General features: G+C 37.1%; 2 protein-coding genes across 3 annotated transcripts in view; both read right to left on the reverse strand.

Annotated features, from left to right (window-relative positions):
• Positions 1-272: 272 nt before the first annotated feature.
• On the reverse strand, positions 273-1,663 carry LOC149108921 (5-hydroxytryptamine receptor 1B-like). Its single transcript, XM_089294485.1, has one exon. It carries the CDS (start codon positions 1,552-1,554, stop codon positions 376-378), a length of 1,179 nt encoding a protein of 392 aa, XP_089150611.1. The 5' UTR covers positions 1,555-1,663; the 3' UTR covers positions 273-375.
• Positions 1,664-10,435: 8,772 nt separating this feature from the next.
• LOC110059942 (ectonucleoside triphosphate diphosphohydrolase 1-like) overlaps positions 10,436-12,509 on the reverse strand; it is a 40,850-nt gene continuing 38,776 nt past the window's right edge. For both annotated transcript variants that reach the window (XM_089293698.1, XM_089293699.1), the window contains exons 4-5: positions 11,399-11,452; positions 10,436-10,606 (exon numbers count right to left, since the gene is read on the reverse strand). In XM_089293698.1, coding sequence (XP_089149824.1) covers positions 10,588-10,606; positions 11,399-11,452 — 73 coding nt within the window. In that variant the 3' untranslated portion in view covers positions 10,436-10,587. The remainder of the gene's footprint in view (positions 10,607-11,398; positions 11,453-12,509) is intronic.

Below are 12,509 nucleotides of genomic sequence, written 5' to 3' on the forward strand. Positions count from 1 at the left end.
GAACAACTCTTTTAGACTTCGGTGAACCTGCGAATTTTAAATTAAACGGAATTCGCAGTGAAACACGAATACGAAATAGAAATAGAGCGCCTGGACATAATAATCCCAGACAGTTAAAGAGAAACATGGGATAATTAAGCTTCACTTGATTAGTGAATCGCAAATGGCTGAAATGTTTGTAGTGCCGTCTAGCCTGTTACTTGCAGTTTTCAAAATCCTGTCTCAAATCGAATCGATCGCTGCTCAGCGATGCGTCCTATGAGGCCCTGATAATTGCTGTCAGCGTTTCTGATTTTCCAATCATTCCATGTCAGTTAGCAACGGGCAAATTCCACTGCGTGTTGCTGGAATCACAGGATTTCGATCTTGGTATATTTAATGCAGATCTAAGCCCACTAAAGAGCTGCTGCATGTATCAAGCGTAGGAGCAGATAAAGACTTTTTCAACATAACCACACTGGGTGTCCCATGAATAGAAGCATGAGTTAGGTTACAAGATGCTGATCTTGTCAAGCGTTGGGTACGTGTTCCTACTTTCTGCAACTCTGACGACCTAAATGGACCCTTTCGCCTGACAAATTGAGTGTCACCAACTGATGACGACTTTGCTTGAGGTTTCTTCATCCCTAACAGCTCACGAATAGCGTTCCTAAATCGGTGGTCTCTATAACAGTAAAATAGTGGATTAAATAGAGAGTTTAACTGCGTCGCTATTTGTGTTAACCTGATAGGGTCATTTGTACGAAAAACTGGCTCAACATGTCCTAAGATGCCAAAAAAAAATATTGGGATAAACGAAGATATTACCGCAGCAGTTAACAAACCAGTTGTCTTGGCAACTTTAGATTCTAGTTTTGCTTTCATTAGAACGCCTATTTGAGAGATTCCGTTTGGTTTACGATTGCGTATTTCAAAGTAAACCTTTCCATAAAAAAATGCAACAAGAAATAAGCAAACAGCTTCTACAGCAGTCCACGCGGTCAAAATGCGCTCCATGATTGCACGATCCGCAAAGACCATAGTCGTGGTAAAGGTTGCAACTGTTGGGAAGAGCGCAGAGAGCCAGGTACCTATCGCAATCTTTTTGACCCGGCCATTTGTGATGATAAGCTTGTATTCCTTCCATTTTTGTATCGCCACGTACCTCTCCCAAGCAATGATAGTCAAGTGGTGCATAGTAGCTGTAAAGAGTAAAGGCCTGAAGAAATGATTCACCGCATATAACATACAGGTATACTCAAACGAAACTTGACGTAATGAAAAGAAATCAATTGTGGCATATGTAGGCATAAGTATAACGCCAACTAGCAGGTCCGTAACGGCCAGGCTTGACAACATAATGTTTGAGGGTTTTTGCAGCTCTCTTCTTTGCTTTATAACTAGGATTATGAGTGCGTTCAAAAGAACGGTGGGGAATGAAACCATGACCGTTATGAGGCCTATAATCAAGTCAAAAGTTGAACCACCGACTTCCCATGGCACGTGCGGTGCGTATGGACAATAAAACGCTGAGTGGGATGAACTGAAGTTTGTTTCATTGTTATACAGGTCCATGATGTAAATTAAGGAGGGATGCAGAGGCTTTTAAATAACCAACCACCTCTGTCGATTACATGCGGTCTTCAGTTTCAGCATTCACACCTGTCTGCGGTTGCTTCAATTAATCCTGTGAGGAGTAAAATTGAAACAGCTATAATTATCTTTACAGTAAACGTATGTTTCGTGACTGCTGTTCCTGTTTCGTGACTTCCTTGAAAGTAAACCATATTCTTAAGGGACCCTTGATCTATGTTAGTGAAACGACCCAAGAGAACGGTATACAAAGGTATAAATATTGTATTTCGTCACACATATCTTTGTTTTTGTGTGGGGGGACCAAATGGACAAACAGGCAACGTGTCTGATCGATATAGGATGTTTATTAATTACACTTGTATTCAGCATAATGTTCTTCTTCATATAGCATTGACTCTTTGCCCTAGGTTTGGGATCGTTCAGTTCCTTATAATAAAGTTGTAAAGATATGTGTGACGAAATACAATAACTTATTGTAATAAGCATTGGCCCTTAAAATAAGAGATAGTCTGCCTGCATTCTTCCACTATCGCAGCTTTTGCCTCTGCTAATCCATAGGCTTAATTACCACCCGCTGTTTGGGAGAGGAGTCCGTACTCCAACGTATACGGGATTCGAGAGAGCGGCGGAAATAGAGCCTCTAGTGAACCAGTTTACCAGCATTTTGGTTAGGGATTAAAGTGGTGCTATCATCACTTGAGATACCTGAAGTTCATTTTTTTTTAAGGAAAAGTAAGCAGACTTTTCTTGAAGTTGAGACCTTTCTTTGCTTTTAAGAGAAATGGGTTTAAACTTTCTTCTTTCATATTCCGACTCAAAAGACCAAAGTACAAATAAATTGATTCGGGATGCCTTAATTGAAAAAACCAAAAGACACTTTTACAACGTTGCTTTTAAATGAGATTCTCCAAAACCAATTGCAACAATTGGGCTACGAGCGAATCGTCCGTGTTCTAGAAAGAATAGTTTATTGACCTTCACCCCACCCGTAAGGTTTTGTCAATAGTTTCAATAGACGATTAACGATAATGGGCTAAAACTGCCAGTAGCTGCTCATTCATCCTCAGCGGAAATTTTGATTTGTCGATTGTGTATCCATGATTTTTATGTTATGTCTCAGATTTAATTTAAAATTATAGGCACCTCTTGTTAAAAATATGCTATCTCCGACGGTTTTTCCACGAATTAAAGAAAAACTATAAAAAAAAAAAATTATATATAGGACTTATAATGTCTGATCAACTCAGACAAAGAGAGTAAAATGAGCCGCAAACTTAGCAACGTTCCTTTAGCTCGTTCATTTCCTATTAAAGAAAAGATAGTTTGTCTTTCTATCTTTAAACTTTAATACGTATGTAGTTGTGTTATGATAAGTTTGTGGATACCTTTACTTTATATCAAATAATGTTTTGGCTGCATATTTTACACTTTCAATTTTATCGCTTCACACTTTGCGATAAAAGTGTTTTTTTTTTATTTAGTTCTGAAAGCCATGCTGAGCTATCTTTAAAATACATTTATATGCCCAGTTCAAACCATTCTGGGACGTGTGCGAATTCCTCTTTATTGAAAAATGGTTTCGGTCTAATCAAAACACAAACCGTGCCATCTTGTCATTCAATTAAGGAAAAAAAAAATGAAGGAACTGGTTCATCTGCGTTTTTTTCACTCTTCTGGAAATACCTGATCAGCAAATTAATATAGAGACTTTTTCTACTACCTACCATGAACAGTACTGTTATACGTTGTTTATTTTTTGCAAGTAATTTTTGAAGTGAGAACGGTAAGTCAGAAACATGATCTTCATGAGTGGGAGAAAACTTTACGACTTCGTGGCAAAATTCAACAATATTCTTCGTCTCAATATTCATATTACATATTATTCATATTCTCCGTCTCAATGTTCTCCCTTACGTTGTGGCGATTTAGTGAGCTGACACGTTATCAAGTGATACCGATGTTGAATCCTTTGGAGTGAGGTCAACTGCCTTTAGTACCAACAATCGTAGAGTAGAGGTAGAGTAGCAGAACATTTCGTGTCAAAATTCTCCTAAACTAATTGGAAAAAACAGCATGTTTGCGAAAACTTGAGGGACTTCCGGAATTGTACGGTAACAGGCGAACAGCTTCACGTACTTAACTAACCTGTGCCATTCTTAATAGTTTACAGTCTTGATATATGTATTGCGTTAACAATTATATTAATAGCTGTCATAAACATCTGCCAATTTTATAACTAACTTCATCTGAAAAGTTTTACTCTAAATATTCACAGTTAATGAAACCGAAACTAACGAATCGATATAAGGGGCAAAGAACTGAAAAATGATCGGAACCAAACTTAGGGTGGATAAAAATTTTTAACATAAAGTTTGTGGATAAATCTTAATTATGTGATTGTTTAAATTAAACCAGGAGCAGTAATTTCATGCGGTGCTTATTTTTGTAATTGACTTTTAGGATGAGAACGGACAATCTAAAAAGAGATCTTCATAAATTTGAGAAAGCCTCAAGACAAGGTGGCAAAATACAACATTTTCAGTCCGTCTCAATATTCTGCCTTACGTTGTAGCTGACACGTTGTCAGGTGACACTGATGTTGACCTTCTCTGATCGTTTCACTGGGAACGTTTCCATTAGTAAAGTTCGGTAGTTCCTCGACGAAACTAAACTTGCTACCTGTGGATTTTACGATTCGCGACAAAGTTTAAAACCGACAAATGCAGGGAGATTGCGGGATCAATAATCAGGAAATAATTGTAAGGAAAACAAATCTATAACTTAGAACACTGAAGTAACATTTATCGGTCAAAATTGCTCCTTACCTAACATTCAACGATAGTAAAACTGGCGATAGTGTGCCCGTAAAAAGCTTTGATTTTTGTCGATTTAGCCAGAAATGATCGTGGGACTAACATTCATAAAGTCGCCTTTCGATGCAATTTGACGCCAAGTTACTTTCTAGGTACTGAGTTCAGGGCAACTGAGTAAAATTTTAATTGCTCCAATAATTAAAGGGTTGCCGACTCGATTGAAGTGAATGGAACGGCCTTTAGCGCCAGCGATGGTTACCGCTTTTAAGTGTATAAATGGAGAGTAGCGGAAAATTTAATGTGGAAATTCTCCACGCTAATTGTAAATACTGCCTGGTTAAAATTACTGGGGCGCTATCTTTACTGGGTGGCGCAGATTTCGAAATTCTTATTTAATAGGTGATGTCTTTACGATAATCTTATTTTTCCCGGTCATTTCGCAACAATTTACTTTTCGGATCAATTGATCAGACTCAAAGTACCTTATCACACCTGTCAAACATTTAATTACTTTCGTTTCGTAAATAGCATTATTAATATCTATATCTCGGCTTTTCTGATGATATAATTATTTTTCCGTTGCTTGGCTGATTTTCATGGGGCATACGTTTAAACTAATCAAATATATATATATATATATATATATATATATATATATTCTGTCACGAGTGTTTAGAGTCGCCTCAAATGTAATAAAACCGGGGCTTCGAGCATTTAGAAGGTGTGTTGGCCAGCTAAAAGATGACTAGTATTTAATTTCAAAGCGGGCAAAAACTTTGTTAATTTCCTAATTTACCTAATTTGGTTGATCTCAACCTTAATATTTATAGTTTAAGAATTCAAAAAGCAAGTGAATATCATGAAATTCACAATAAAATCCGAAAACAATTGATTAGAAGAAAATGATCGAAATCAAACTTCCAGTTAATAAATTTGGTTTTGAATTTTTAACATGTGTACGAAATCTTAGTATGTGACTATTAACTCTTGAGCGGTGCTTCCTGTGATGCTGATTTGTATTTTTATTCTTTCCTCTGTCCAGAAATATCTCTTACTAAGAACGATTTCACAGCTGGGCGAGATGTGATATTCCACTCTGAAAATTTTTGATAATTCATTAAGTTTAAACAAAGGAAATCATGACCATGACGGTGTTTGGATATCTGATCTTAATAAGCATAGACTTTTATGATTTGATTCTCCGTTTTCTCCTTAGTTTTAGATTCGATTGAGAAGACATATCAAAAGCTCAAGACAGTGTTTGACCACATTTCCAAACACCTCGAAGTTCGTCAAAAATACTCCGCTGCGAGTCGGATTTTTAACTCTCTTCTCGGTGTTTGGTAATGTGGTCAAACACGGTCTTTCGTGTTTGATATATTACATATTACATGCTATTTAGTTTGCTGGCGGTAGTGGGCTTTGAGGAATCGTTTCCCTGCAGTCAATTTAACCAAAAATTGTCGATAAGTAAATGCTGCTCGTAAAGTCGCTCAGCGATACCATTTATCACATTTGCAACTGAATAATAAATCCAAAGTGGTTCAATCAGGTTAAAGGTTTGCCGAATTGCTTGGGAGCGGCCTGTAGCGCCAACAAAAGTTGCTGCTTTCAATTAAAAGTGTAAATGGAGAGAGGCGGATCGGAGCATTGCATGTGAAATTTCTCAAGATAAATAGGGATTCGAAGACTACTTGTTGGTGAAAACTTGCTTGTGCCGCTAAACTTGCAAATAAGGGCGGCGCAGATTTTGAAATTACTTGTAGCTTAACTGTCGTCATATTTGAGTACATTTATTTTTTTTAAGGTCATTTATAATAGTTTACAAATTTAATTGTATTTCACCTGTCGATCCTTAAATTATCTTTATTTCGTAAATAGTACTATTAATATTTATAGGTTGGCTTATGATATTGTTTTTGTCGCTTGCTCGAATTTCACGGGGCACACTTTTACGCTTCTGATATTTCCGCCAAGTTATGTTTGTTATTGGTTATAGTCTGCTGACATGATATTAGAGTCCAGTTAATAATGACCGCTCTGGTCATCTCACGGGGAACGTTTCCGACTCAATTCTGCTATTGCAGGCTAGATTTCAGTAGACATGGCGCTTGTTTACATCACTGGTACATTCAGGATTGTTTTCGCTTACTTTACATTGCACGCCCCTTTCAGCATAACTCGTCGCACCTGTTATCACCTTGGATGAAAGTTGTCTTAGCACCAAGCCATCTAAGGAGCTGCTGCATTTATCATCCGTAAAGACTGCATCCATCTGACTTTATTTTAGCCTTCGTTATTGCCTTATTTAACTATTCATTCATACAGAAGCTAGCCACTGATAGTCGACTTAAAGCCAAATTTGACGTATTAAAAAAATCCCTACTCATCTCTTTGCCTGAGAGGAATAAAACAAATATGCCTTGCGCTTGATACAACTTCTTGTTATTCTCCAAAGCCTTGGAGCCAGGTATCAAAATTGGCCTATTTCAACATTGTGGAGGTTCTGTTGACTCAGATTTGTCCACGTTAATGTTAGTTGTCGGATGAATGACCATTTTGCCTGTCTACCTCATTACTAACTAGCACACACAGATATCAGTGAGTGCATCTTGCCTGTGTGGTTGCCGGGGTTGGATAATTACACAAACAAGATATAAAATAGATAAAATTAAATAACTAATTAAATACCTCCAATAATAGACCTTTTCTTGTACTTTATTTTTATTATTATTAGCTTACAAACACAATATACGTAGGAAAAACTAAACAAAATAAAAAGAGGAACATAGCAATATTACAGCAAAATACTTACTTACAGTACAATATGATAATTAACACTACTTACATCGTTTAGTTTACAGTTTTTAAATGTCCAGTATTTTTGGTGTTAAAGTTTCGAGTAAAAGGCAGCTATACAAACGCTGCACTTGCCACATATTTACAGTATGGTAAGCACTATATTACTGACCAAAAAAAAAAATGAACACTATATATACATCGTTTACTTAGTTAACAAATCAAAGAAAACACGTCGTCAATGCATGCTAAATAATGTGTTGAAAGGATTTTTGGAAAGCAGTATTTGGCTTGTTTTTAAATGCTATTTTTTTCTGCATATTTAATATTTTCTTTTAGAACTATGAGAAAACTGTCGAAAGAGAGCTTTTCGTCGCGTAGGCAGCTGCAGTTTATCCAAAATTTCGCAATTTTATTATTACTATATATTTTGTTTTTGGATTTGATTGATCTTGTCAAGCGTTGAGTACGTTTTCCTAATGTGCACAACTCTAACGACCTAAAAAATAGGTCGGCAATGTGTACTTGTGGCCTTATGCTTAGTTTGATTCCATTCCGTTGGAGTTCGTTTTTAAATGTAAATATCTGAGAGTTGAATTGCTACAAATGAGATGGCAGTCACTGTAAAGATAAAGGTGTAGAAATAAGTGAATTATGTAACATAGACTTTTTTATATTTCTAGCATCAACATAAACAAGTCGTTACAACAAGTGGGAAATTTATTGCAGAATACTATTTACTTATTTACTTTATCCTCTGATAATATTTAACTCTTAGTCTCTATGGTACATAACACAACAACAGTGTCTCTTTATTTAGTCCCATTTTGTGCAGCATTCGATTCTGTTAAGTTTTGCTATCTTTCAATTTACTGGAATCGGTGGCATCTGTCATGCTTGGCCTTTTAGATCTTATCACGAACGGTTTAACAGACTCGTGAACGCCATTTAATGGTGTATTTATCGATTAATTAACCTGGTATTTCCGTTTTCGTGAGAAAAAATCTGGTCATTTTTCAGGCGCAGAGATATTGTGTGCAAACTGTTTAATCTTCATTTGTACAGGTTTTTCTTGTTGTTTAAAACTTTTGAAGTCTTTAAAAGAATACTCAAAAAGTCTATATTGCGTTCTTTTCTGTAAAAGACTATTGCTTTTGGTATTATTGAGAATCCTGATTGAGAAATAGCTGTGAAAGTTCGGGTGCTATTTATTTTATTAAGATTGACGTTTCCTGTCAAATGGCGTTAGAGCGGCTTGCATTATTTCTTTTAGAACAGGGAATTTGCGGGAGTAAAGAATACCCGAGTTTGTAATCGAGTTCGAGTTGGACTTCGAGTTGGATTTCGAGTTGGACTTTACGTTAAAAATTCAAACGCAAGTTACTAATTGGCAATAATTAATGTTAAAAATCAACCTCCTCCCAAGCAACGAAGGGTAACTCAGATGTAGGCAGCCCCTATGGATAAAAAGATGGATTGTATCAGCAGATGTACAAGCAGGGTAAATGTGACTGTGACGTGAAAAATTGAAAGTTGCCATGAAAAGTAGTGAAAAAGGCGTTTTATAATCACCTTTCTAGTGCCTTTTTAAAGTATAATAAGCTCAAGGTAACTATCAATTCATTATTCATTTGTTTTGCCGTTTAAGCAATAACATTGCTGACACATACCAAATATAGAGCAGAGATATAGATTTTCATTTGTTACTATTTGTCACTGCGGATGAGTAATGACACATTTTCCCCTTCATATGATTCTGAATAAAAGAGTTATTTTTCAGTACCTTTATACATTTCATTTCTTTCTCCAAACCAGGAAATGTGTGATTTGACATAAGATGCCGGACTTGGACAACGTTGGAGCCACGAGTCACGAATCTTGTACTTTCTTAAGAGAGATGGACACTGCTTTCTTTTGATGTGCACCCATTTTTACTCGGGCTTTCTTAGGAAAGCCCGTGTCATGAAATGCAAGCCCTTCTTGGTCGCTAAAAGGGGGTTCATGGTCCAAGGCGTTCCTAGCGTAGACCGTGGAAACTGGGGATGAGAGTGCGACAGCTTGTGTTATCACGTGCTCGCTCTTCGTCAACAACATAATTTACAGAGTGCTACGTTTTGTGAAGAACGTTTTGGAGAGAGTCACGCCTTGCACGTTCATCTCACATACTAAGATGTCGATCTTTTCGGAACGGATCGGTCCACGAATTGTTTCGTTGAAAGCCTGTCAAATAATCAAAGTTCATGCTCATTCACACGAGATAACAAATGAGCCATGCACGAGTTCAAACAACACAAACACTGGCAGAAAACCTTGACCATGCACCTTCAACTAAGAGTATAAAATGATTTATGAAGCTCACTTTTTGATAGAATTCGGGATAAAAATGAAGAACCGTTTTCATTCTTTTTCTGGAAAAGCTTTTGGGTACTATACTTAAGGATTACAGAAATTTTGAAATTCTACGGTATTAGTCGAGATCGTTAGGTATATCTAAGAGACTGTCTCTCTAAAAACCACCCACTCAATTTCGCATGAAAAATAACTTTGAGCGAAACTCTGACAGCCGAAGCATTATTTAGGTTAAGAGGGAAAACAGGTTTGGTTTGACTAGAAATGACTGTCCAATCGCGTTCGGAACGTCGCGTCAGGGCCTTTCGCAACGTCTTCCGTGGAGCGGTAAAATATTTGATTTGCAAAATCATCGTGAAAGAAAATGCTTGTAATAAGTCAGCGGAAACTTCAGCCCACCTTGGATTTTCGTTGTAATAAAAAAATTGGTTTGTTTAGTAGAAAGCCCTCGAACTACTCTACCATGCTGAATAAGAAGAAGAGTTCTGTCAATACAAAAAAGAACAAATTTTCTAGTTGTAGAAAAACTAGTTTCAAACGAGAGGGCTATCACTCGAGCTTGATTTGCGATAGAGGAATTATAAGACTCAAAAACCCTGCGTTTGACCTTTTCTCAACGGGTACCAGGTAATGATAAAGATTTGGATTAGTAATGGGGATGACAATCAATTCTTGCCATCGTAAGACTTCCGGATGAACCGTTTTTGGAATGAAAATCGGATGTAATATTTATGAAATAAAGAAAACATGCACCGTGTTTCAATCGAGTTATAGAGGCGCGAGTGAAAGTTTGGGAGAACGAAAAATGCAGTGGGAACACGAGCCGTTAGGTGAGTGTTTCCACAGCTTTTTCGAGTTCTTTGGGCTATTTTCCAAACAATATGACAAAACAGCAAGCATCCCTTATCCCACTTTATTCAAATGTTGATTAACAGTCTTGACACTTTAACCTCATTTAAACAGAAACCCTTCACAATTAGTCGTTGTTGTTAAATAAATGGACAACGAATCTTTTTCCCCAGCTGACATATCGTCGTGTTGTCTAGAGTTACTAGAAAGCGGTTGATGAGCTAAGGAGAAAAGAAAAACCCACAGAATTACAACATGTTGCCGGCTAAGGTGTGATAAATAACGTCTGAAAAACTTGCTTGAAATAATTCTCCTTGTCGCTGTTGACGTGATTCTAGCTTAGCTTTAGATAAAAGCTGTTGGATTTTACTCACTTTACCGGCGTTTGCTTTATCTTCATTCTACAGAATTGAAGTAAATTTGGTCAAATTTCTAGCGTCCCACGTTTATAGCCGGTTTCACCTTTTTAATTCAATTTTCTTCAAGTGTAGATACATGTTTATTAGTAAAACAAGAAGTTTAAAATAGTAAATCTGGCAACAGTAGCCGATAGACAAATAAAGGGGAAAACGCAATACAACTGCTTAGAAATCACAAATATAGGGAATTAGGGTCAATTTGCGTTCGCATCTAAAGAAAAAGCATACTTTTCAGAGGCCGCGCAAAAAGCTAAACTGCTTCTAGAGAAATTCCCTACTGTAGAACTCAGTTATAAATTGGGTTATTTTATTTCAAGACTATACTAGTTAGTTTCTCTCTCTCTCTCTCTCTCTCTCTCTCTCTCTCTCTCTCTCTCTCTCTCTCTCTCTCTCTCTCTCTCTCTTCTTTTCTTTTCTTTTTGTGTGTGCATTTGTGCTATCTTGCTGACCTGTAATTTATTTTCATTTAACCCTGATGCGAGCTGGCTGCCTGGCTCCGCTAGCCCCTATGGTTATTCCAGGCAGCCACTACTCTAATTATTAGACGTGAGAGAGAGTACAAATAAGGATTGTTGTTGTTGTTGTTGTTTTTACCTAACGGTCCCGGTGGAGTACGATGACGTCGGGGTAGAAGACAAGTACACGTCCCTGGACAGTTGAAAAGATATTAAAACAAAGCAGTTCAAAGAAGTTACGTAGATATGTTCACTACGTTTAAGTTGCAACATTTAAGAGCCACTGCCTGTAAATATGGAGAATCCGACGACAGGTCGGAAAATTCGGATTTTCTTTTGTTGCGTCAAAAAGACCCTTTTCGTGAAGTTTTTTCAGAAATATACTTTCAAAGTTCCAGCGACTTCACATTTTTGTGAAATCTTGGAAAGCTCGAAATACCGCTCAATCAATCAAGATGGCCGATGGAATTTATGCAAAATTGCACATTTTCAACAGGCCAGTACAGAAAGAAGGGAACTTGCCTGGATTTCGTATTCACACAGTTTGTAATTTACACTTTGATCATTCCTCTGAGCTAAAATTCATCTTGAAGTAAATATGTTTTGTCGACTTCTTGGCCGTTTGAAGAATACAACTATAGCAATTTAATTTACATGTAAAATCTCAACTGATTCTAGAGGGTCATAACTCTTCTAGAATACGAATCTCTCAACAAATAAAAGGTTCTAAAGGAAGAGCTATGCTATAGGTATACCATATCTAAACGGCTAGTTTGGCCCGTGAAAATTAAGCGCGCTAGACGAAAAACTATAAAGAGTATTTTGACCAATTGCGCCTTTTTTGGACGAGCGAGCAAGAACCTCGATTTCGCGGTCATCGTTATGAACATAATTCGACATGTTTCATCACACAAATTATTCGTAGACATCGTGTATTGTAGGCTTAAGCAATACTTCAAATAATACCTCAGAATAAGCCTTGGTTATAGATGACACAGTCCTCTAAAAATCAGCCTGCGCCCAAGCAGACGACTTTGGCAAAATGTCGGCCCTCAAGGTGGAACGGTAGTCCTGCATTCAAAACTTGAGCACCTTTGGCGAATAAATGGAGAAAAGGCATCGCTACTTCTTCCTTGGTTTTATAAGTTCTCTCTTTTTACTTTAGAAAAGGGGAACCAATCCCGACCGCAACGATTAATAGAACGTTTGCTCGGAATGAAACGCAAGTGTTTATGTAACGTTTGTGTACA

Source organism: Orbicella faveolata, unplaced genomic scaffold, assembly GCF_042242905.1.
Source record: "Orbicella faveolata isolate gen_17 unplaced genomic scaffold, um_ofav_v1 contig_25, whole genome shotgun sequence".
NCBI lineage: Eukaryota > Metazoa > Cnidaria > Anthozoa > Scleractinia > Merulinidae > Orbicella > Orbicella faveolata.